Source organism: Stegodyphus dumicola, chromosome 6 (assembly GCF_044657685.1).
Source record: "Stegodyphus dumicola isolate Sdum_Otavi_A_Nest chromosome 6, ASM4465768v1".
NCBI lineage: Eukaryota > Metazoa > Arthropoda > Arachnida > Araneae > Eresidae > Stegodyphus > Stegodyphus dumicola.
This window is the reverse complement of record NC_140773.1, coordinates 59,336,545-59,363,495: the sequence shown is the minus strand read 5'-3', so window position 1 is coordinate 59,363,495 and position 26,951 is coordinate 59,336,545. Positions and strand designations below refer to the sequence as shown.

Genomic DNA, 26,951 nt, shown 5'->3' with positions numbered 1-26,951 from the left:
GATTAACTTTAAAAATGGATTCATCCACTTAGTGATTGCTTTCATCTTACTAACAAAGACAAACCTCTCACACTATCTGAGAAGGTCACAAACCTTTCCCTTTTAACTGTCGAATTTTATGCTAGTCTAATACAAGAGCCGATTAACCACTGGGAAAAAAAAAAAAAAAAAAAAAAAAAAAGAATTAACATTCAATCTATGATTTCACTCAGCCAGCTACACATTCACTTTCTCTAATTATTTACAGATGATCTGAGGTCTACATAGTAGCAGAGCTAACAATAAAAATAATGGAATTCAAGTTACAGGGAGGTAGAAATAAAAATATTATAATATTACCACTATGAATTCTTATTGGAATGTAGATTTCATTTAAAGAAATAATACTGTGATAGTTACCAGAAGCTTATCCATGGCTGCTTTACATTTCTCATGTTTTTACTGTAACTGAATCCTTCAAAAATTAAAATATTCACCTAATTTTCCCGTCTTGATTTTCAGAAGGTAAAATTAATACCAAAAAAAAAAAAAAAAAAAAGGAAGGGGGTATGTGAGGAAATATAGGATTTATTATCTTAACAATAAATTTAATTCTAATAAAATATCAATGGAAGTATTAGTTATATGGTGGTGGAAGAGTCATTTAATGGATCTCATTTGAATTATCCACAATAGAAAAGAGTATTTAATTAAGATCTCTGTATCATTCTAATTTGTAAATATATACTGCCAAAGCAAGTATGGTATTCAATTAAGATATCAGAAGACATCACAAATTAATAAGAAGAAACACTGATAAGCCATTTCCTATCAACAGACTCAAATATCCATGAAATTCATATTACAAATTACATGACAATGAAGCATCATTTTAAGCAATAACTTCTAGCTCGACAATAAAGGCAATGAAATGAAAGAAAGGGAAAATGAAAGCACCTTATATCTAAAATTGTAGTTTTCCTGAGTGAACGGGGGGACTGAAGATGAGAGACTGTGAATGCAGGAAGACGCCGAATACTAAATCTCTCATGCTCCCATGATAAGAGCTCATCAGCAAGATTTATCCTTTTATGGACTAGAGAGATGTTAACTTCTTTAGATTGTGCAGCAGCCCATTGCAGTTCCTACAAAAATATTTCTGTCATAAAATTTACAATATGGAGTTTGAATTACTATCTCAGTATGATTTATTACTACTGATACTAAATAAAATTAACATAACAAATTTCAAATATAATATTCAGTATACTAAACCAATAAAAGTAAATGTAATTTCAGTTTCAATTTTATTTTATAATTTAAAAAGAAAAATAACCAATCAAAAAGTTTTAGTACATGCCATAGTCTATAAATCAAAAGTTCCGGTATATTCTCCAGGGAGAGGGGGCATATGTATTTTACATCATAAAATAAAACAGCTTCCTATGAAATTTCAACATACTGAAAACACATGATCTCTTTTGATGTGAGCACTAAGAACTATCAAAATAAGAAATTAAAATTTAAAAGTTCAGAACAGTTACAATTTCTAATAGCGGGGTTTATGGCACGAAAGAATGCTTTTTTGAGAGCAACAACACTGTGTTATTAAAAAAAAATACATAAACATAACCGTGATGATGCATTTTACATCATAAAATAAAAGAAAGGGAAAGATGTATTTTACATCTTAAAATAAAATAGCCTCCAATGAAATTTAAATGTGCTAAAAACACACAATATCTTTCATTCAGAGATCATCAGCTATCAAAATAAAGAAGTTCAAAATTAAAAGTTCAGCTCATTTACAATTTCGATTTATGGCACAAAAGAATACTGCTTTAAAAGTAATAATAGTGTATTATGGAAAACACTAAATACACAAACATACTAAAAATTGTAACTTTTAATAAATATATTTAAAATTTAGTTTCCAAAATACAACTTCATGCTATATAGCCTTAAATTACCTGAAACATATTTCTGCATTAAACTTATGCTTTTAATGTTTAATGCAAAAATACATCAGACTAGGATTAATATTTAACTAATACACTTTTTTTTTCATCATAATTCTAATGAAGTTACACATATTTCCTTTATTTTTACTAAAATTAGAATTCCACATAAATATCAAATACTTCAAACAGCTAATGTCAATATAAATTTGTAATTATACAATGCAGAAGACTGCAAATTCATACAGCCTGAGATCAAAGGCAACACAAATTTTAATTTTGCAGATTTTACATCATAAAAGAAAAATAATAAGAATTAGAATTAAGGAAAAATTAAATAACAAATTAAAAAAAAAAACTCATTTTAAAGCAGTTCATTTCTTCAAACCATTTTTTTATAAATATGCAAAATAAGGTTGAAAAGCCCATATACACAGATGTATGTGTTACTGTATGTGTTTTAGCTGCTTTGATCAATACAATGGTTAGCTATCCTGGCTGCTGTATTGTTGGGTTAGGATTCATATACCGAACAAGACATCGATGTTTGAAAGTGCATAGTATTTGTGTGGCATGAGGACACTCAAAATACATAGTGAGCCATAAGTCCTCTTGCATAATTTGGTGGTATGGGAAAAAAGTTGGGATACCCTTTGACAATCCCCTGGAGTCTTCATCAAAATTTGGGAAAAGTTTAATGATTAGTGCAATGGGACTACATCCGTACAACCAAAGGTGAATTGCTGCTGTTCCACACCACTTATACCAGCATTTGTAGGTTTTAAAATTTTTGGATGTTCTCTCTCCTCTGAATTATACATAGTCATTGATCTTTAATTAGATGTACAACTATGTTACTCTAAAGATTTCTGTTCTTTTTACTGTTCTTTACATCATCATCATGATCAGAATGTACTGGATTTAAAATACTGTCAATGATTTCATCATCAGACATATGACAGTTTTCTTTCAGTCATCGAAATTTGTCATTCAACTTACAATATTGTCTGTTTCAAACAACATTCCCCTTTCTGGGAGAAGGGTGATAAAGCAGTTTATATGCTTTTTTCTTTATTGGAGCTATAATTTTAAAAAAATTCTCTGTCTCAATGGAGAAAAAGAATGTGGGCATAAGTTATACCACAGATTATCGAGGCAGAAAGGGAAGTTTGCAATCCATATTTTTTATGATTTCATTGAGGGTTTTGTCTGTGGTTTCTGCTGTATTTTGCAAACAAACTGCCTGAGTTACCTTAGGGAATTCATTTGAAGAAAATGTCTGGAAGGAAAGCAAAACGACTATTTTTAAGATATTTTAAAACAGACAGTTGAACTCACAGTAAAAATGCAAATATTATCCAGAATGATTTTCGTTATTGTTGCTAAGTAATAAAATGGATATAAAATAATGCATTTAAGCTTTCATTTAACTCTGTCAAATTATTATAGAAATTGTACAGCTCAAATGTAGTTTATGAACTACATGCTTTTTTTTTTTTTTTTTTTTTTTTTTTTTTTTTATGGACAGCAAAGGCAGTTTGCCTGCAATATCAAGAATAATGCAATTCTCTGATGTTTTCTTAAGTTAGAACTTTTTAAAGCTCTTATGTTTTTTAAGTCATGTGCTGTGCGCATGGACATTTTAATACAGGTGTATGTTGTGTTTTTAATGTAGTCAATTTGTTACTGTTTTACGAAATTTTGAGTGGTTCTTTATGTAATATTTACTGGCTCATTACATACATTTCTTGCATACTTAATTTCAATAATTCATTGCTGTTTTATGTAATTTTCAACACAGTTTTCTTTACATGTTAGGTTGCCAAAAAATTAGTCATCAACGACTGGTGACCCAGCAGGATGGTTGGGCAGATAGTGTTTTAACAAAAAAAGTTTAAAACTGAAAATTATTCAAAACATAATGAATATGAAAAAATATTTTAACAAAACTAAATTATTTTAATGACCTAAGAAATTTTTTAACAGCCCAGTATGAGGATAGGATATTTTATAAAAAAAAAAAAAAAAAAAAAAAAAAAAAAAAGCTTTTATTTCAACAAGTCCCATCTAAGCCAGCCTGGGCAACTAGCCATCATGTTAAATACATTTTGGGTCACCCCTGCGTACATTCTGTATTGGGTCTATCTCCTATTATGTGTTTTTACACTATGGTAAAAACACATAACAATTTTACAACTTTTCAATTTCTGTCATTCTTATTTGGAAATAAATACATATGCATACATAGTTTCCAAATAAATAATCATCAAATTAAAAACAATAGGCATTCTCAAAGACTACAAAGATTTTTTTTTAATTTTAATTTACTTGACCCAAAAAAACATTAAATAATTCAAAAATTTAAATAGATTTTTTAATGCATACTTTATAAAAGATATCACCAGGACTGCCTTCCTTTGGTGGCTTAGAAACATGCAGATATAAATTATCTTCATCACCAATTGTATCTAAACATAGGGTATAAAGGGCATCTGGCAATAAACTACCATCTGAAAAGATAATATTAAAAGTTGTAAATTAATTTAAAAGCAAAGGCTGGTAGTAATCATAAAATTTTTGTATGTGTATTATATTATATTACAGTATTACTTTTAATTTTTTTTTTTTTTTAATACTTTGAAGACAAACCCAAAATATCATTGCTTTCAGTTTCAATAAAATTATGTTTGTGATAAACTACAACAAACTCGTTCCAAACTACAACAGTTAATACTTTCTTTTATCTTCAATGCTATACAAATAATTTGATCAATACAACAGAAGTTAATCAATAATAAGTCATTTTCTTTCCATTCCTTAACATTATTTTGCTAAAAATGTTTTTAAAGCAATAAAACTTTGATAACAAAATTTTTAATTTCTGTCAACTAAATAAATCAACTAATAAATATATTCAACTAAATAAATATATTCATCTAAATAAATCTAATGATTCCAAGTAATCTAATGATTGTGATAAAAACTTGCAGTAACATATAAATTAAATTCCTCTATGAGTGGTTTTTTTTTTTTTTTTTTTTTTCTTTTTAATGTTTTATTCAAATGACCAACTTAAGTTTTTTTTTTAATATTTTAACATTCTTCTCTTCATGCTCTTTTTTTGTTCAAAAAAGAGATACAAGAACAAATATGCTTTTAAAATTCAAATCTTTTTAGTATAGTTTTAATTTTATTCAACAGCAAAGATTTAGTTTTATGAATCAGCAACAGTATTTCTTCCAGTTGTTCAAAGGAAGAAAAATATTTATCATTTTTTCTAATTCTAATTATATATATATATATATACAGCTTCACTGGATTATCATCTTGACTTTTTAAATATATATATATGATATTTTAAGTGCGTAGTCATCAATGGTATTTTAACTTTCAACAGTTGGCATGGCTAAGGTTGAACGACGCTAACAAACAAAACAAACGACGCTAACAAAACTGGATTCTGATGAATCACTAATCTTTATTCTCACACATATTATATCATTTTGGTAAGTAAGCTATTTCTAGATTATAAACAATTACAATAATTTTTACATACACATGTAAAAAGATACATTATTTTAGCCAAATGGGCATAGTAGCGTGGAGATATTAGCAGTGCAGAAGGAAAGGAGTGACGTAGTTGCTTGCGAAGCAGTATTTATAATAAGTAGGTGAATAAGTATAGCTAAGCTGTGATTGGTTAAATTTAGATTTTAGTTCCATTTTTTAAGCGGCGTTGTGTAACATGAAAAGATCTCGAATTTGAGACAACAGATGAATTTAGGAAGAAAAAATAAAATCTAGTATAGTTAATTTTGATGTTGTCAACCATTTCTTAGTGCAGCCATCGTATTTTGTTATATCTTGCATATATATATTAAACACACAATTAAAATCTGTAATTATAAACTCATAAAATCTTCTTTAAAATGACTGTAACCTGAAGTTTTCATATTACAAGTTTGTTTATTTTTAATATGACATGGCTGTTGCTTTATGTAAATTTATACACACAGCATACAAAATAATAATAATAAGTGATAAAAATAAATAATATAAAAAGCTTTTATAAAATAATCTCTTATTAAAAACTTGCAAAATGATAAATGAACTCTTGCTCCCATTAAACTGTATGATAAATTATTTTTTAAACAGTAGAAAAATAATTTATCATGTAGTTTAATAGGAGCAAGAAGTTAAATAATTATCTTTACAAAATTCAAAATACAGTTTTATATCATGAATAATAAGAGCATGCAGCATGCTACTTAAATGTATTTTGTTAAATGTATTAAGGTAACGGCTTACATTTTTTATAATGCAATTCAATTATTAGTTTTGTTATTTAGACACACTCAGATGAGTTTCGTAAATAGAATTATTTAATCCTTTGACCTCATTAAAAACTACATTAAAAATTATTTTCCTGCTTTCAGTTAATTGATTATTTTGTGAGATTTAAACAAAAGTTGTTTTTTATAAAATCTTTTTATTTTTATTTATTTATTTATTTATTTACTTAAAAAGTACATTCCTATATATAAATCATCTTTTATTTCTTTTACTTACTAACCAGCTGCTAAAATACAACTGTTCTATTTCCACAGTTAATTGTCAAAACAGAATTTAAAAACTTTTAATGCCTTTAAAAAAATTCTATATTTTTAATACTACAAATAAACAGTTTTTAAAGGTATTTTGCACTTTTATATAAATACTACATCGTACAAAATCAAAATAATATACAAAAACATATTTCTTAACAAATTCAAATTGTTACTAAATATTCATTTTAAATAAACAAACCATTAAAATTTAAAACCAATGTTGGTTTATACCTGAACTATCAATATTATCTTCAATCCACTTTTTGGTACCCTGATAATTAAATTTTCCACCACCTGAGAGAAGAAAGAGCAGATTGAACCTAAAAATTATTTAAAAATATTAATTTTTTTTAAGTTGATAAGTAAAATGAAAATATAATTTGATGAGACTTTTGATTGGCTAAAACTTTTTTTTAAAAGTGACTAAAATAAATGAAGTTTTCAGGTAAAAATAAACAGTACATAAAATAATTATATTAACTAAAAAAATTAAAAATTCAACAATGTTACGTCTTTAGAATCTGTAATTTCATTGTCAATTTTTAAAATGCATTCTTTTACTTTTTTAAAAAGCTAAACATATAACGACTTTAAACATTGACAACTTCATATGGACCATTTTCTTGGTGAGTTTAGCAAAACATTTGGAGACGACTCTGATCCCGATACAGAAGAGTACCAACAAATGTAATCATTAAGTAAAGCACAATGAAAATGCATGCAGAAAAATGGAATATTTATCACTTTTTCAAATTACACTTTTTTAAGTACTGAATAATCTTGCATTTTATTAAAGATTCTATTTTTCCTAACCATAAAGAAAATAAGCAAAAAATATTTCACACTTGATAAAAGAAGCATTACATAGTTTAACAAAATACCACTACAGAACATGCAATAAAAGTAGAAAAAAGGGTGGATAGTATAAAAAGTGATTCTTTTTTTTGGGGGGGGGACTTTAAAAACAATCTATCATCTAGTTTCTACTGTTAGGGAAACAAAATGCCAGATACCTAAAGTTAGAAATGGACAGAATAAATTCTATTGATAAAAACAAAGAGAAAATAATTAAAATCTTTTCTTTTAATTAATATTTTTAAATCTAACAAATATATCAGCATCAACATCAGTTACACTGACCCATAGCACTGCATGGAGCATGACTAAATACAGCATTCGCTTTATTTTTTTGTACAGTATCTTCCTTATTACAGATTTTCATATTTTATCCATAAAACTAAATTCTAAACCAGTTTTCGGCACCATGATGTGGTAGCTTGTCAACTGGGTTTGAGCATATTGGCCATTTTTCTACATTATTAAAGAAAATCGAGACAGAATACTTCATAGAACAAGATGAAAAATATTAAGCATAGATAGACCACATGAATGCATATTAGTAACGTGCCACTTGACAATTAATTAACAGCAAAATGAAACAAATTACCTTGGATGAGTTCTTGAGTTTGTATAAAGGCGAGACAACAATCTAGCTAGTTCAAGCAATGCAGCAACACCACTACCATTAGAATCTGACCCATATGATAAGGCCTATACAAAATATGGTGCACTGTTACTTATAAATATGATCTAATGAACTTTTTTCCATTAGAAGAATTAGTTATAAAATTCTACTATTAATAAAATAAATAAATAAACTGTTTCTTGATAAAATTCAACTACATAAAATAAACACTTTTATTACTATTCTATTAAGGAATGAGACTTACAGGTGCTACTCCATAAGCATCATAGTGAGTAACAATTGCCACTGTAGGTAACTGTTCTTCAACACCAAAACCACATAATTTACCCTACAACAGAAAATTAATTTACATGCATCATAAATCTAATATAAAATAAATTTAAAAACTTTTTATGTAATATTTAACTTTTTTATCTTGAATAGAATTTATGGCATTTTCTTATTTGCATTTCATTGCTTAAAATATAGTTCACTTTGATACCTATTTGGAATGGCCATCCATGGAGCCTACATCAATAACAGATAAAATACTTTTTTTTTAACCCTCTGGGCGGCCAGGGTTTTCGCTAAGAAAGCACAAATTTCCCAAAACTTAAAAATTAGAGGGTTAAATTTGAAATCAGTATTATACATGCTAACATTTTAAATATTAAAATAAAGGTTAACAAATAGAAAAGAATAAAAAAATTAGAGGGTTAAATTTGAAATCAGTATGATATACATGCTAATATTTTAAATATTAAAATAAAGGTTAACAAATAGAAAAGAATAAAAGTGTAAATTAACAACATAAAAGAAGATTTTGCACTTTTAGCCACACCTAATTACCTTTTAACATAGTATGTTTTTACTGTATTCCATGCACAAGGAAAAGCAACTATTAAATAATCGTATGCTTTTATCAAATATGTTTAAAAAAATTTAATTCAATAGTAAAAAACCTAAAAGTTTGATAATTACATGTATTCAAATGAATACTCTTCTGTTAATAAGATAGCATATAGTGCAAAGCATGAATGTTGGCACAAAATCTAACTTAATATCAGTAACCTTAGCGATACATAAACTTCATGAAAAGAATGATTATGTTATTAAATCCAACCACAAGAATTTGATGAGAAAGGAACGTAGATAGTGGCAACCAGTGGCACCAGATATCATTTCATCATCTTGCATATGGCATCCTATATCAGGATCAAAAATGTTGTATTTGTAGTTAACTTGCAGGTGTCATATCCTGCAGCCGCCAATTCATCTGCTTAATCAATTGAAAATCTAGGATAGAAATTCCTGGATTGATATTCAGTCTTCTCACTTAATCATAATGACATCACGGCACAGCTATTCAGTTCAAAAATAATTTGATATCCATGATGTGATATAAACAGGCTACTATATTTGGCACTTTTGCAACTAATGGCCCATGAACAAGAAGGTATTTTCAAAAGTGCTGTCAGCTTCAAAGCATGAAATTGCACTATACAGTCAAAAGTCTTTAATCTGGATTATTGATCATTAGTTTAAATCTGGTAAGATGGTATGCAGAAATTATAAAATTAAAAATATGAAAAAGTAATTTATGAAATAAAGTACAATTATGATCTAAAGGGTATTAAAATTTACAAAAAAAAAGCTTAATATTTATTTGTTTACTCTAGCAAACATTTCTTTCAATGTAAGTTGTTTAAGTTTCTTTGTTTTATGTGATAATACTTTCTCTTTAATTTTATAAACAGACATAGTTTCTTGTTCAGTTACAAAGTTCCGCAGTTCAAGTCATATAATTGCTGTGTCGAGAATACCGACTAATTTGTCAATCGAAATTTTTTCGTTTTCAATAACCTCTGTGTCACTTTCTTCACTATCGGAAGCGAATTATAACAATGAGGAATTTGATTTAAATCATATCAAAGATGGAGTACATCGAGATGAAATACTACATTTAGTAAGGAATTATAAGCCAAATAAAATAAAAACATCTGCCCTGAAGATAAGTGCTGGCAAATCAACTTCCAGTTCATTGTGCCCGTGACCTTGATAACAATTAATTTAATGACTGTTAACACAATAAATTTAATGTTGATTTAAAATGCAGTATATTGAGCTTATATATTTTTTATTTGGCTCTAGAGTAAAATTGGGTGCTTCTTCGATTTTTAAATGAAAATAGATTGATGTGTACATGGACATATTTGATCAAGTCAGAGAGCAATGCAGAATTTGTGCGATTCTCTGACATTTTTTTAAGTGAAAATAGATCAACATGTACATGGACACTGAATTTGTACAATTCTTTGACTTATTATTTTGGTTTTGTTTAGCAGCCATCTTGAAACTGTGCCTTGCTTGCCAATTGCCAAAAATTACCAATTTTCACACCCTTAAATATATTTTTACCACTTCTTCTTTTATTGAATGACAAATGCAAACTTTCTGAACATTTATTATCAGCATTCAATATCCATCATCAATTATTTCATACACTTAAAACAACATAAGAGATTCACATTCCTTTCACCTTGATTTGCTGCAAGAAAATCTGAATGCTTGAATATTTGAAATTATCTTAAAAACTTATCTAATATTTTTATTGAAAATTTTCAGAAAATCCTCAAAAGCTGAGGCAATCATTCATGGTAAACTGTACTAAGTCATCATGTACAGGGGTATGCATACACATGGTAAACTGGGAATTGCTGTACTAAATGCTGTTAATATATTCTGTATTATCAGTGCTGTCATTATATGCAGCCCCACTACCAACAGTAAGGGGATTCTTAAATAAAAGAAGTTATTCTAAAACATTTAGAAATGCACACAAACACTTTCGCCGGAGATTTCGACTCTTATTCACATTACAGCACTTAAAACAACATAAGAAATTCACATTCCTTTCACCTTGATTTGCTGCAAGAAAATCTGAATGCTTGAATATTTGAAATTATCTTAATAACTTATCTAATATTTATATTGAAAATTTTTCAGAAAATCCTCAAAAGCTGAGGTAATCTTTCCTGTGGAATTCTGTACAAAATTATGCTTCTTTATTTAATAAATGATCAGCATTCAACCTGCTTCATTTTTGCATTTTATAAAAAGGATTTCTTCGAGTTATACTATTACTGTTTCATAACCAATAGTTTTGTTAGACTTTTTTTTTTATTTCACTGGAAACTCTTTTTAGATTAGCTATTATGAGTAAAATCTTTCTGCAGGTAATCATTCCAATCTATTACTGTTTCATAACCAATATTCAGGAACCAGAGTTTTTCTAATGATAAATTCCACAACTTTAAAAATATTTCACTGCTTGCTGTTCTGTAAAAGGCAGGTGCCAAATTTTAATATTTTTTTTTTCAAAGTGCAAGAAAAATTAACAGCAATAATAGTTAATTTAGATTCTTATTCATAAAATACAATGGAGCTTACTGAGAACCAGTCCAAGTTACATCAAACAAGTTATAAGTAAACAAGTTATAAGTGCACAAGTTATAAGTGCACTATTGTGTCACACTTATCCATAACTGGAGCTAAATTGCAATCCTTGGCAACAATTTAATGGCTGATGAAATAATATGCAAGTACGAAGTTTCCTTTCTGTTTTGTTCAATATTCTATTATAAATGATATTCCCGTCACCCAGACGGTATAGTGGTTAGGTAAGCCTATTACGGTACCAAAGGGTCTGGTTTTAAATCCCAGAGAAGACGTGGATGTTTGTAAATGTATAGTATCTGTGCAGCATGGCAGCACTCTAAATGTGCAGTGAGGCGAAAGTCCTCTCGTGTGGATTGGTTGGAAGGGGAGACCCCCCCGGATCCCCCCTGGGAACTCTCCCTCAAAAAAAATTGGGGGTGGAAGATAGAAGTCCAACCTCTCTTTGGAGTAGGCTCTGGCAACCATTGTTCCATGTAATATGGATAAGACAACAAATGATGTTCCCACTTTTTGATTGGTAATTTATTTTAATTTTATTAATATAAACAGCATATTTTTAGATACAAAGCAGACAATAATTTTGCTCTTTGGAAAGGATCTTTTTCCAAACTGCTCTGAAAGACATAGAATTTCTCTATTGAACTGTCTGTCATCAATCTATAAGTTTTGCCTCATGATGAAAATTTCACTGTCTGCTTTTTTTCATTCATTGATTAAAATTGAAATTTACAAAGCATAAAGATTAAATAATAAAATTTATATCTAAAACTTTAAAATAATAAACAAATCACAAAATACCTGTCAGTAGAAATGGCAACAGCTACACATCACTAAATAATAGAATCTTAGTTTAGCATTCTAAATTACCAGTTTTGGGGGAAGGGGATAAGATAAACAAAAGTACCAGGCAACAGCTACACATCACTAAATAATAGAATCTTAGTTTTGCATTCTAAATTACCAGTTTTAGGGGAAGGGGATAAGATAAACAAAAGTACCAAATATTAGTATTTGTGCATCCCGAACATATGTTTAAATACACATTAGAATTAACTGTCATTTCGCTGAAGAATATCCACCAACTCTCGAAATGTAAATATCAACCATATAGATTTTTATTTTTATTTTAAAATTTCTTTTTTCTTATAAAAACACCTCTTTTTATTGTTATTCATAAATAGATTAGTATTTATTAACCATGCAGACAGCCAAACTTTTTTCATTAATTCAAAAAATGAGCAATGCATTGCTGACTTTTTGTAGGAGTGCAGATAATTGAAAAATGCTGAAAGTTTATATCCATAATGCTTGAAAAATCTAGCTTTTAACCATGCTATTAACATCTGAAAGTTCGGTACAAGGACCAGTCCAGGTGTTTTTTACCCTTTTTGCTCCATGCACCTCTTTCACCACTGCTAAAAGTTCATTCCACCCTCCTTTCCAAAACTTGAAAATTACATATGCATTTCCTTAGATTTAGATTATTTTTAACATGTTTTATTAATTAAACTACATAATGTATTAAAAATATTGATTAATACCAAAATTCTAATATACTTTTTTAATATTTATAAGCTGAAACTAAATGCAGAACTAAATAAATGATTACGTTACCCCTCAAAGTATTGAATTCCCCTCCCCCTCCAGAATCCCTCGATTAATCAAAGCTTTGCTTTTAAGTTAACAATATGGGTTATGCATATCACAGTGTACTAAGACAAATCTGAGAGAAAACACATTTCAAATATTTATTGCTTTTCAATTTGTCTCTTCAACTTTTAGATGTGCATGTAATTGTGGTCTTCCAATAAATATAAACTATATAAGTGGATCAAAAAAAAAAAAAAGAGTACAAGCATCAGCATTTGAAAAGTAATTATTGCGGATGAAATACTTTTTTCACAGAGTTACACAGATCACACTAAATGTCTAGCAGCATGAGAGTGATTGAAATGACAAAACATTTAGAAAAGTGGTATCACTTGGAGCTGCAAGCCATGATTTGTTATCCTGACCAAGTACCTGAAGTATGACCATACCATTACTGCCAATCATTATTGTGCCACTTTGACAAGATTATGTGAAGCCATCCGATGCAGGTGCCCTGTCATGTTGAGTGAGAGTGTCATCCTCCTACATAAAAATGCCTGGCCCCATACTGCTCACCAAACTCAAAAATTGCTGCAAAAGTGAGAAGTTTGGGGTCATCCCCATATAGCCCAGAATTAGCTTTCAGTGACTATTTCCTTTTTCCGAAACTGATGGAACATTTATCTGAAATGAGTTTCTCTTCAGACAGTGATGTGAAAACAGCTACCCAAAACTAGCTCAATGGACAGGAATGTGATTTCTACCAAGTCGGGTTAAACAAGTTGGTTCTGCATACAGATAAATGCTTAAATATATTTGGTGATTATGTGATAAATGACACAAAAGAGGCCTCTTAATTCCCTCCTGTATTTTTTGTCTATCGTTAATAAATAATTTTTTATTACCCTTGTAACATTTTTTTTTTAAATCCACTTTCATATATCAAATGCATGAAATCTTTAATACATACATAAATGTGGCATTTCAAAGTTCATTTGAAGTTCTCTCTTTAAATATTTTTAGTGCTTTCATTCAGAAATCACATAGAAAATAAAGTACTGGGTCATCCAATTTCTATCTATCTATTATTATTATTAATAAATGATGTAAAATTCCTGATAAGAAATTATTTTTAGGTATGTAATTACTTAAAAAAATAGGTACTATTCGGTTTCGAGGGCCGTAAAAAATTGCAGCGAAAATGTACGCGCAAAAGTGCCAAATCTAGCAAACACTCCCATTTAACAGTGTGCCAAATCTAGCGTACTCGCTGACTTCAGATTGTGTAAGTTTATATAGTTCTATATTTCTTAAGACACCATTGAAATACTAATTTAATTTTTTAATCCTTTTTTGATTTTAAATCCTTTTTTGATATCCTATGGATTTAACAATTTGGGAATTGCCCATGACAAAAACTCGGTAATAGAATTTTGGGTAAAGTGCAGAATCACCCACTGCTTGACGCGTTTTTAAGAATTGCAAATACTCGGTATCCATGTGCACATCGACCTATTTTTACTTTAAAAAAATCCTAGAATTGCACAAAAATGGCACAGCGCACACCCTTGACTTTATCTATGTACACATTGACCTATTTTCACTTAAAAAGTAAAAAGAAAATTGACAAAAATCTAATTGTTTTTATCCTTGTAAAAAGCGGCAAACAAATAAGTGAGAGATTCTGCACTTTACCGAGAATATTTTCAAAAGAAAAGGCATCATTCATTATAGAAAATTACGTTTGAACAACCAACAAGATGAAATTATGCTTTAGCAATAAGTCGGTAGCGAAATAGCCATGCAGGCATCCATTCAGTTATTTTTAGCAATTTTTATATAAATTATAATAATGACCTGAAATAGTTATTTACTCTTATGCTTCCATTCAGTCATGTTTAGCCTTTTTCATATAAATTATAATAATAAGAAGTATTATATGAAATTAACCTTTCATCTAAATTAAAACATCAATCTTAAATAGTTATTTACTATTATACTTCCTTTCTTGCCGCAATTATTTTTGGCAACATTGGCATCAACAATAGTTTGGCGGTTTTTTACGGCCCTCGAAACCGAATAGTACCAAAAGATATATCAGTTTTGTATTCAATCTTGATTAAATAATTTTTACGGTAAAATATTAATCAACAATTTATGTACAAGCAATTTAGATTTAATGTAAAAATTAGAAATGGGAAAATGTAAACAAAGGTCAGAAAGACAACCTATACCCAGGCAGCACGTCTCCAAAAATATACGTATAATTTTGGTGAAATAAGGGTATGGTATTTTTTGCACATTACTTTTACGAAATTTATACTACTTTCTAGACAAAGTAGTGAAATTTCTAAAAAAGCATTTTTACCATTACAATGACAAGAAATCTAGAGAAAAATGCTTAAAGTAATAAAATCATCTGCTAAATATCTCTACAAGACTAAAAGAATGATGAAAATTTTCAAAAGTTTAACAGACCTGAATAAGTTTTACATACCTGAATACTTATAATCTGAGTGTCACTTTGGGCTTTCGGCTGTGGACCAGATACAACTAACTGATAACCACTAGATGTTATTGAACTTGGAAGCTCTGGGGAAAGAATGGGACAAACACAATTAAATTTCAGTTAAAATAAAAATATCACAAATACTCTAAATTAAACACCTATAGGTAGATCAAAAGCAAAATCACAACACTCAATAAGCACACAATATTCTTGGCCATGCTATTACAATATACCAATACTTTACAGCAGTGGTCTGAAACTCAAACTGCACGCAGGCCAAGTGCATGATTTGAAATCAGATGACACTCCAATTTTTTTTTTTTTTTTTTTTTTTTTTTTTTACTTTAATAGCAAAATGTAACATTTCATTAACAAAACAAAAAAATTTTAAATAAATATTAAATTACACTTACTAAATATTTATCAAAATGTATGTAGAGAATAAAATAATAAATGTAATGTAATAATAAGTGAAAATAATATCACAAAGGAAGAATATTCAAATTCATATTAATATTCTACCTGAAATCTAAAGTTTGGTACCTTACAATTTGTAATTCATATTTATTGATAGTTAAATATAAACTTCTTCATTTAATTTTTTTTTCAAATATTTCTAACATGTTTATTTAATCATTAAATTACTTACTTTAATTTAAACTAAAAATAAACAATTTATGAAATCTTTCTAAGTTTTCAGAAAAATTTCCAAAATGAAAACCTTGGGATTAAATAATAATGACGAAACCTCTTTCCCGTAATTATTAAATTTTTCTTCAACGTATAAATAAAAAAACATATGCTTGTATGTAAATAAACCAACCTCTTTATTTCTTACTATAAACCTGATGGAATTTTTATTCTGATAAAATTTGTAGACCAGGATAGAAATACCAAGAATTATCTTCATCACAGACTGTAGATGCTCATTAGTCAATGGGATTCTTTTCTCATTAATTTTCTTATTAATTCAACAAAATAAAAAGAAGTTATTCACATATAAATATATTCCCAAGCAAAGGGATTATTCTTAGTGCAAAAGTTCATATTAATGTTTTGACAAGTATAATCAAAAGTTGACAAAATCCGAATCTTCAAATTCTTGAATAATATTTATGTCGCATTGTAAATTAATTAGCTCTTTTTCTAGATTTTCTGGTGCATTATTCATGTCCATTTCTGACGAAAATAAAAATAATATAAGACTTCAAACCACTGAACTCTTTCTTACATTGAAGCGCAGCATCGAATCTACATAAAAATGTTTAATTTTCAAAATTGTTCTTTGTTCCCTTGGCACAATGTGAGAACTGCTTTAATATAAAGGTTTTATGTGACACTTATTTAAAAATTCAGTTTTTGTATGGTATAGAAGCCTTTTATCTTCTCATTTTTTCAGACTGTTATATTTAGTAAACCAAAAATACCAATCAATAAAGAAGATGATAGCATCCATAGGTGCTCTCATTTGCAAAAAATCAGTCAGCTATATTTCGAAACATCGAAGCTTGAAGATGAAAGCAATCATAAGTGTTCTCATTCGCAAAAAAAAAAAAAAAAAAAAATCATTCTGCTATTAAGTTCTCTTATTCAACTTATTCCACTCTCATACTTCCTCAAGAAAATGTCAGTCTTCCCTACAGGGACTTCCACTGTGGAGGGGAGCACTAGTCACCTTTCCATCTTGGAAAATATCATAATGGCACCCATTGCTCGTGCTTGTTTCTGAATCTGCCTTTGATGGTTACTGGTCTTGCAGATAAATTTTTTAATGTTGTTTTCATTGAATATTAATGAATAAAAGTAATTTAATATGTACCTGTGGTGTGCCACCAAAATACTTGCCATGTGCCATAGATTTGCCATCCATGGTATAGAAAGAAATATTAAGAAATGTTAGTGATGCATTGTTATTTATTTGTTTTCAGGCTTACGAGTAAACTGGATTTAACCTAAATTGAAATTTCTCAGCTAGGACAGCTATTCTCAGCTTTCAGACAAATATGATAAGTAATGTGGAAAATTTTTATGCAGAAAATAAACACATTTAAACAAAATCAAAGATACTTTCAAAGACAGAGGGAAGAAGAAAAAAATTAAATTTAAGTTGACAGGTCTAACAAGGCAACAACTGCAGATCTTTAAATAATCTTTACTTTACTAGGATCCATTCTTTTTTATGTTTTTTTTTAATGCTCCAGGCATGTAAGGCCTGGTTCAGTTTGATAACCAGTTATTTTATGTTAAACTACTTTCCTGCCTTCCTCATTTCTCATTTTCCTGCCAGAATGTAAATTTCTAGTTCACATGATATCCAAATGAAGTAGAAGGCCATGTTGCTAATTTGATTCTATTCTAATTGAGAGTAGTATTCTGCAGCGTTGTATTATTCTCACCATTAGGCTTGTAGCACCAACTTAGGTTAGAGCCAACTCGTGCATTACTCTATTTCTACAGACATTAGGCTAAATCGCATTACTTACTTAAGTCAAATTCATTACCTCTGATTTAAGCCATGAATGCTGGTTTCTGTAAGCACGAATGATGCCTTAACTTGAGTTAAATAAAAAGGTCCTTTATACTCTTTTCAATATCTGTGATAATTTACAATATGCTACCAAAAAGAGGGAAAAAAAGAGATCTTATAAGCATACAGTGAAGTTGAATCAATCTGTTAAACTTTTATGAAAATATCTGACAACCAAGAAAGTTCATTCAAGGTTTCTAATTATCAAATTACAGATATATCTTGGAAGATAAAAATGTTTTTATGCACAGTTAAACAAAGAATTATTTATTAGAGGATTTAACCAATTTTGTGACAGAATATGTTCAGAACTTGTGAAAATTATGTTTAATTAAAATCAATGTAGCTTAATGTGTGATAAATTAAAATCAACATTGCTGTATTTAAGTCAATTACTTAGCTTGTTTTAGTTTATAAATTTAAACTGAATAATAAGTATCAGGGATAGATAAAAATACCATTCACATTGAAAAATCTTCCCTTCTCCCCCCCTCACACACTGGGGTCCTCTCCATCAAAATTAGGGATGGAACTGAGCTAAATCACACTGTCACCTGAATGGTGCTCAAGGCTGTTGCCAACAGCAGACGTAATCTAGCGCTCCTTGCCACAAGGGATTTTGTGTGCTTGGGTTGACTATGTCAGAAAAGAGAGCGTAAGCATCAAAAACATTGAAAACTGATGCAACAAGGAAAAAGCATGGTAAAAAATGGTTCTAGAGACCTGTATCTGAAGATGAAACTTTTAGAGAAAAAATAGAAGAAAACTAAGCAAAAGAACTAACTTAATTTGATGTAGATTTTGAGCAAAAGTCTACCAGTAAGCTTTGATGAAACAGAGGTCCCTCTTCTTCAGAAGCAAAAAATAAATAAAATTTAAAAAAAAAAGCCTTTTATCTGCACCTGAAGGTAAGAAACTGTGTTTAATTACCCTTGAAATAAATAGTTTTATTCAAAATCTACACCAAACAAAGATTACTTTTTCATTTAATTTTAAATCTTGAAGGATACATCCTGCTCTTGCAAACTATTAGACTCACCTCCAGAATAATATAATGAGGTAAACTTGCTAGACATGCGAAAACAATCCATTTGCACTTACTTGAAAATCCACAGAGGCTGGAGTAAGAGGATACTCATGAATTAAGTGTAACCAACAAGTCTACAAGGTTATTCATTTGTTTAAAATCATACTGCCTAATGGCACACGATGGAAACTAGTTACAAAACAATGTAAAGCATTCTCACCGTTGCTTATTACCAAAAGATCTATAGTTATTCAGAGGAAGCCTAATGTTATGCAAAAATAGCTATTACTTTCCTATGCAACTACTTAGCTTAGCTTATCTATTCTGAGTTCCTGACAGATGGTTGAAACTAGGATAATTGAAAACTACGAAGTACATCAGTGGGTTTCAATCACTTATGCTTACAAAGAACTATCACATTACCCTTCTGTACTCAAGTGATGTAAGTGACAGCCTGTCAGGCTAGCAGTTGGAAGATCTGTGGGTAATTCCAGTAAAGAGCAAAATAGATTTTTAATATTTGCAGCTTCAAAAAACTTGATATGCTATAGAGTGGTGATTGACCTAAAATGTGATGGACAATAATTTGTCGTTATCTGAACAGTTGCTCTCATGGTTCTCCCCAATCACCCTTTAAGTGGAAGAGAATATAGGGAATCATTGTATTCTTCTGTGTTCTCTCATAAATAAAAATACATACAAAGAAACATTATGATTTCATATATAAGAAGAGATAGCACATCCAGATAGCAATCAAAAGATCCATGGTTCAAATCCAAGTAATGGCATAGCTGATTTTTCTAGTTCCTTATCTTGAAAACATAAAACTTTCTATACACAGACCAGTAGTGGTCAACAGAATGGTCATCAGCAATGATTAACAGAAAGGGAGTTCTGTCTTATCAAAACAACTAGACCAGCAACAGTAGCCAAAGAAAAGATTACCACACTTAGTTGAGAACTTCTACCCCATATCTCCAATTTCCCAAACATCAGACCTATCTATTATTGTTTTTTCATGGCAAGAAACCATTTACAAAATCTGTAATTTGAATTATTCCAATAACTTGAGATTTAAATTACTTTTATTCTTAGTGTAACCATTTTTTATTACTCATAAGAACAGCTATCATGTTTTCATATTATAACTAACTTGCTAAAATTTTAAAGGAATGACTATCATGAATTTTACATAATAAAATCTCACCTTCAGCAGCAGACCTCGACTTTTGTTGCAATGGTGATGTCTGCTCCATGCTATAATACATGTCTAAAATTTCTTCAGTTTCATAAGCAAAATAAACAGGTATTGTCACGTCATCTTCTAACATATGTTTCTCTAACTCCATAATTACCTGTAAAAATTATACCATGAATTTTAACAATTAACAAAATGTGACCTTTTCTGGGCACTGTTTTCAAATATATTTCAAGGTAAAAACATATTTTAACGGGTGCCCTTTGGCGAAAAATTGCGATTTTTTGGCAGCACATGGACACCAAGTTTGGGCAATTCTTTGACATGTTATTTTGGCTTTGGGTAGCAATGATTTACAAATCTTTTCCCACAATTCAAATTCACCGCAATCATGCAACCAATTACATCATAACAGGGTCATAATATTCAACTACTCAGGTTACCATAAATGAAACAACAACATAGCAATAATCCAAGGGGCACCGTTTAATTTACTCTAACCATATTTCAATGTCTTTAAAAACAGAAATGGGTATTGTTCTGTTATCAGGACAGGGTTCAGAAATGGATGAATGTATGCATATATGTGTTCATGTATCCATGTATATATGTAAGTACGAATGTATGTGTGTGTATACATATGCACATACATACAAACAAATGTTCATATATTTCTGAATCCGGTCTTGATAACAGTACCCAGAAATGATTCAATTGCTCAATAATTTATTATACTACTTAAATCACAAATTTTGATAAGAATTTAAGGTATTCTGACAAAGAAAAATAAGGAACATATTATAAATCATAGCACATTCCTTATTTTATTTAATGCAAATCAGTATTCAAACAATTTATACATGCTAAATACATTTATAATTTTCATGAGGTAACAAAATGATGTCCACATGCTTACAATGAATCTGCTACCAAACCAAAGCAAATTCATTAACATTCATAACAACAATACAGTAAAACATTCAGCTTTTTCTGATAATAAACAAATATAAAAAACAACAAAAAAACACAGGGTATTAATTTCATTTAAATATACTGTGTTTCTTATATTTGTTATATTATTTTAATAAGCAAGTAAGACATTCTTTAGTTAAACTATAATTTACAACATTCTGCACAAAAATAGATAAGTTAATATGTCTAAGCATTTATTGTGATAAGATAAATAGATTCTTTCTCTTCCTTGTAATAAATTATAACTACAATTTATAATATTTTGCACAAAAATAGATAAGTTAAAATACAACTCACAATAAACTAAAGATTTATTGTGATAAGATAAAGAGATTCTTTTTTTCCTTATAACATCCATGCTAATAAAGAAGAAAAAGGAAAAAATTGGTCAAAAATGATTAAATTCAATGAAAATTCCCTGGTTAGAATTTGCTAACATGGTACAACTCTAATATACGCCCTAATTTCACCAAATGTGGCGATATGTGTTCTGCGCTGGTTTTTGGCACGATTGCATGTTCTATGGCAACCCTGTTGACATTGAAAAATCTTTCGCTGGAGCTCGTTGGTTCGCCTCTGTGTCTGAGAAGATGGGAGGGAAAGATAAAATGGTAGTTGTTGAATTGAAGTTCGGCAAAAGGAAATATGATTGTGGATATCCTGTTGAGGGGTAGTGGGTATTTGGAAGTGTGGAAAGAGGGTCTGGGAGATTATTTTTAATGGCAGTGCATGATAGAAGTAGGGATTTGTGATTTTATTTATTTGTGAACCATAGTATAAATTTTCTGGATAGTGTGTCTGGCTGTCATGTAAATACGATAGTGATTACGTGGTGGTATGAAATTTATATTTCTGCTATTCGAAAACGCATTAATTCATGGTAAGTGCATTTTATTTTATCCTTCTTCTTATTTTGTAGAATGTTATGTTCATTGGTTCTTTAGTATGAATTTCTGTCATTATTGTTGTTTTTTTAAATTGTTTGAAATTTTAGTTTATTTTGTTGTTTAGTGTCTAGACTGTACAATTCGTAGATGTTTTTTAAAGTTGAAACAGAATGCTGTGTACATGGTATTATTTGAAATTTATTGTTGTTATGTTATTTTATTAAAGCGAGGAGTGCGTAGATTGTAGATTCCTTCCTTGCCTAAATTGTGCAATTCGTAGAATTTTTTTTAAGTTTAAACAGGATGCTGTGTACATGGTATTCTTTGAAATTTATTGTTGTTATGTTAATTTATTAAAGCAAGGTGTGCGTAGTTTCTAGATTCGTTCGTTGCCTACATTGTGCAATTCGTAGATTTTTTTTTAAGTTAAAACATGTCGCTGTGTACATGGATTCTTGTCAAATATTTTTGGTTAGAAACTTTACGTTTCTGCTATCTAAATTTTTTGTTTCTGTTTCGGATTTTTAGCTAAATTGTGTGTTCAAAACGTAATTTTTGCATGTGCGAAAACCGCGTTTTTGGAGACATTTTAGGCTAAAAGTTCAAAATGTAGACAAAAAATTTAGATAGTAATATGGCAGCGTGAAGTTTCTCGCCAAAAATATTTGGCGAGAAATTTGGCGACTTGAGGGCGCATATCAGAGTAGTTTCGCTAATATATATAAAATATACAGTGACATATGCACATTATCACACAGACAATATACATAAATAATGCAAAATTCTAAAAATCATACCTGTTGCTCTGATGAAGGTATTGAGCTTAAATTTGCAGATATAAGTATTAATAGACCTCCAGCATTTTGGTGTATTATTTCTTGATAATGTGCAAATGTTAATTCTGATAATCTAGCTACTACACAGCGTCTTGTATAAGGAGTAGTATACAGAGTTTTAGCCTCCATGTTAAGAATAGAGCTTCGACAACCTAGGAATAACAGTTTAAGCAAGAATAATGAATTTATGTCAATTTAACATAAAATTTAACTGCAAATCATGACATGCAAAGATGGTAATATTAACCTATAATGATTTTTGCAATCTAAGAAACAATGCACGAACAATATATTTTAGAGATGCATTATATTTTGACACAAGTCTAAAATAGTACTTATCCTGTATCATTTAACAAAACACTACGTACACTCAACTACCATAAATTCAAGTCCTATCAATATCTATATTTTGCGAAGTTACCTTTTGCAACCTATACACAAAATCTGTAAATGAAACCTACTCAAAGACCCACCAAACTTTGTTGGTTTTAAATCCCAGACAAAGGGAATTTTATGTCTGCATCGGCATTTTTATGGTTTTCTTCCATGTGTAATGTGGATAAAAGCCAGTTTCCCTTTAAAAGTCTTTCTTTTTCTGTGTAATGACTAATGGAGGACATAATTTAAAAAAAAAAAAAAAAAAAGCCCACTAAAAAAATTTACAGCAATGCTAATTTAACATCTTATGCAATGAATTCATTTATATATATATGCTATGATGAAAAGCTTTAATCTGAGGTGTGCAAAGTACAAAAATGTTAGATGTGAATACATAGGAATGTTCAAAAAAGTTTGTGTGGCTTTGCATCTCAAACATTTGGTTACGGATTCAAATTTCCTTTTAAGAAGGGGGATAAGATAGATTTTTTTTTCTGGTCAACAATAATTTTGGTTAGAGTAGACTTTAAGGTACCCCTTGTATTATGGCAAAGTCGTTGTTTCATTTATGGTAGCCTGAGCAACTGCTCAGGCTACCATACTATTGTGATGTAATCAGGTGCATGATTCTGGGAAATTTTGAATCATGGGATGTTTTGTAAGTGGCGGTTTCTTTTGTGGTGTATGTTGGTTTTATTCTTTAGATGGTAGAATGGCCGAATGTAGTAAAATTAATTTGAAATGTCCGTACGATTTGGAACGAAAGGGGAAATTGAGTGTTAATTGGCTGGTGTGTAAATGAAGGTTTACTTAGTAGCCATTCTAAGTGTCCTGTATGTAGGAATTATATGTATCTAGTCGAACATAAAAACCATTTAGATGGATTTGTAGGAAGAAGGTTCAGATGTGGCGACACCAATATATGGATTCGAGTTCAGATAATTTTAGGAAGTTTTTGTTTTGGATGCTGTTAAGGAATTTTGTATGCCACAGACTAAAGACAAAGGAACTTCTAAATAGGGTAAGTGGATATTTGCTTTTTGTAGTGATTAAATGTATAGCATGTTTTTCCTTTTTTATGTCATTTTATTATTTGGTTTAAAATATAGTTTATGTATTATGTATTTATAGTTTGCTTATATTGTAGAATTAGGTGCTCCTTTGACTTTTTAAGTGAAAACATATTGATGTGTACATGAATAAAGGGAATGCGCAATGCAAGTTTGTGCAATTCTTGGATTTTTTTAAGTGAAAATAAGTCGACGTGTACATGGATAAATTCAAGAGTGCGCAATGCCCTTTTTGTGCAATTTGGGGATTTTTTTTTTTTTTTTTTTAGTGAAAATAGATCAATATGTACATGGATACCAAGTTCGTGCAATTCTTTAACTTGTTATTTTGGTTTTGTGTAGCACTGATTTTTGGCACAAAAATCGCCATTATGCAAGCCAAAATAATAAGTCAAAGAATTGCACAAACTCGGTATCCATGTACCACCCAAAATCGCTAAGTTTCGCCAAGGGGTATCCTAAAATATACCTTTACCATAATTTTGTTTAGGTGTGATCTCTAATAAACATCGTTCAAAATTTAAATTGTTTTACTGAGGAGGTGGAAGTACCAGGTGGCCATAATTAAACTGACAGTGTTCACAGTGTTCTATAGCGCGATCTATTTGCGAGAATGATGCCACATTTTGTAGGAAGATTAAACAAGATGGGGGACGAAGGATTCCCTGAAAAAACAAATTAGTTCCAAAAGTCACCGCTAGGGGAATATTTGGCACTGTGTAATAGAAAATTGAGTGTTAACAAATGCAAATCAATACGGAAATTACCTTTTATTTTGCATTCAAATGAGGTTCAATGTGGCTGCTGTTGTTATGGACCACATATTGCATTCTGTGCACAGTATGCCCAACAGCAGAAAGTAATGTGTCTGCAGGAATCTCCCGTACAGTCCGTGATATGTTATCCTTCAACATAGGCAGGTCCTGGGCCACTCCTCGATAGACCTTGGACTTAAGGTAACTCCATAGCCAGAAGTCGCATGGGGTAAGATCAGGAGACCGAAGTGGCCATGCAGTTGGAAAGTAACAGCTAATGCCTCTTTCTGCTGTGAATTTCTGTCGTAGCATCTGTTGCACCCGTACAGCAATATGTGGAGGGGCTCCATCTTGCATGAAAATGATTTCCCCCAGGCATTGTCTTTGCTGAAGTGCCGGAATGACAAAGCTTTTCAACATGTGCTGATATTTCTCTCCGGTAACAGAACAGGTTTCCGGTCCTGTCGGGGTAACGTTCTCATAGAAGAACGGACCTACGATAAATTCTGCTGTGAACCCACACCAAACAGTTACCTTTGGTGAATGTAAGGGAAATGCTGTGACTGCATGTGGTGATTTGTCATCCCAAATTCGGCAATTCTGGATATTCACAGTTCCATTCAGGTAAAAGTGGGCCTCGTCTCCCCATAAGATTTTCCACGGCCAAGCATCATCCACCTCCATTCTGGCAAGAAAGGTGAGAGCAAAAGTCAATCGCTTATCATGGTCGGGGTACAGGAACTCCTGTACACGGCTGATCTTGTACAGATAGAAGTTGATAATCTTTCGTTAAGATTTTCCATACCGTACTGTAAGGCATATCCATATTCCGAGCTACTCCAAGAGCACTAGAGGTGGCAGCAATATTGTCTGGTTCTCTGTCGACAATCGCCGTGGCAACTGCTTCGATTGTATCATGAGGTACAGGTTTTTGTCCTCTGCCTGACTGAACCTTCAGAGAACCTGTTTTCTCAAACATCGCAACCATTGCTTTTAGCCCATTCACTGACACAGGACCGTTACCTTTACGCATATTTTTGTGCATTCTAAAAGCACGAAGAGCGGCTGACGCATTGCACTGGTTGAGGTAAAAGAATTTGATCAGTAATGCACGCTCGACTAAAGAAGGAGACATTGCACATAAACTTTCAATCCGATTGATTCGAAACGTAACACATTGCCTTTCAAAACCCAAGCAGCTAGCACTGTGCAAATGGATGTAACGTGAAATTTGAATAAAGAACTTCTTCTTCTGCTCAGCGTACGTGATATTGCAGATCACGAGACTTTATCGGTGTTTATGTAGATTTTATGCTTTTTTAAAAGTGTTGCCATATTGCACTTGAACTAAATCAGAAAATGTGCATAATAAAAGGTAATTTTATTCCGTATTAATTTGCATTTGTTAACACTCTATTTTCTATTACACAGTGCCAAATATTCCCCTAGCGGTGACTTTTGGAATTAATTTGTTTCTTCGTGGAATTCTTCGTCCCCCATCTTATTTAATCTTCCTACAAAATGTGGCGTCATTCTCGCAAATAGATCACGCTACAGAACACTGTGAGCACTGTCAGTTTAATTATAGCCACCTGATATATTAAATCAATAGTCGGTACTTACGTATTATTGCAACCAGGTTGGCGCGATTTGTAAGTTTAAGTAAAAAAGTATGAATAGAAAGAAAATGTACATTTATTAATTACAGATAATTTTTAATACAGTTTTTTATAT

At 30.3% G+C, this 26,951-nt stretch overlaps 1 protein-coding gene across 2 annotated transcripts in view; it reads right to left on the bottom strand.

Annotated features, from left to right (window-relative positions):
* LOC118205066 (BOS complex subunit ncln) overlaps window positions 1–26,951 on the bottom strand; it is a 76,619-nt gene that overhangs the window by 45,264 nt on the left and 4,404 nt on the right. For both annotated transcript variants that reach the window (XM_035377349.2, XM_035377347.2), the window contains 8 exons: window positions 22,976–23,166; window positions 20,329–20,476; window positions 15,556–15,650; window positions 8,275–8,358; window positions 7,992–8,095; window positions 6,776–6,864; window positions 4,323–4,447; window positions 937–1,124 (listed from right to left, as the gene is read on the bottom strand). In XM_035377349.2, coding sequence (XP_035233240.1) covers window positions 937–1,124; window positions 4,323–4,447; window positions 6,776–6,864; window positions 7,992–8,095; window positions 8,275–8,358; window positions 15,556–15,650; window positions 20,329–20,476; window positions 22,976–23,166 — 1,024 coding nt within the window. The remainder of the gene's footprint in view (window positions 1–936; window positions 1,125–4,322; window positions 4,448–6,775; window positions 6,865–7,991; window positions 8,096–8,274; window positions 8,359–15,555; window positions 15,651–20,328; window positions 20,477–22,975; window positions 23,167–26,951) is intronic.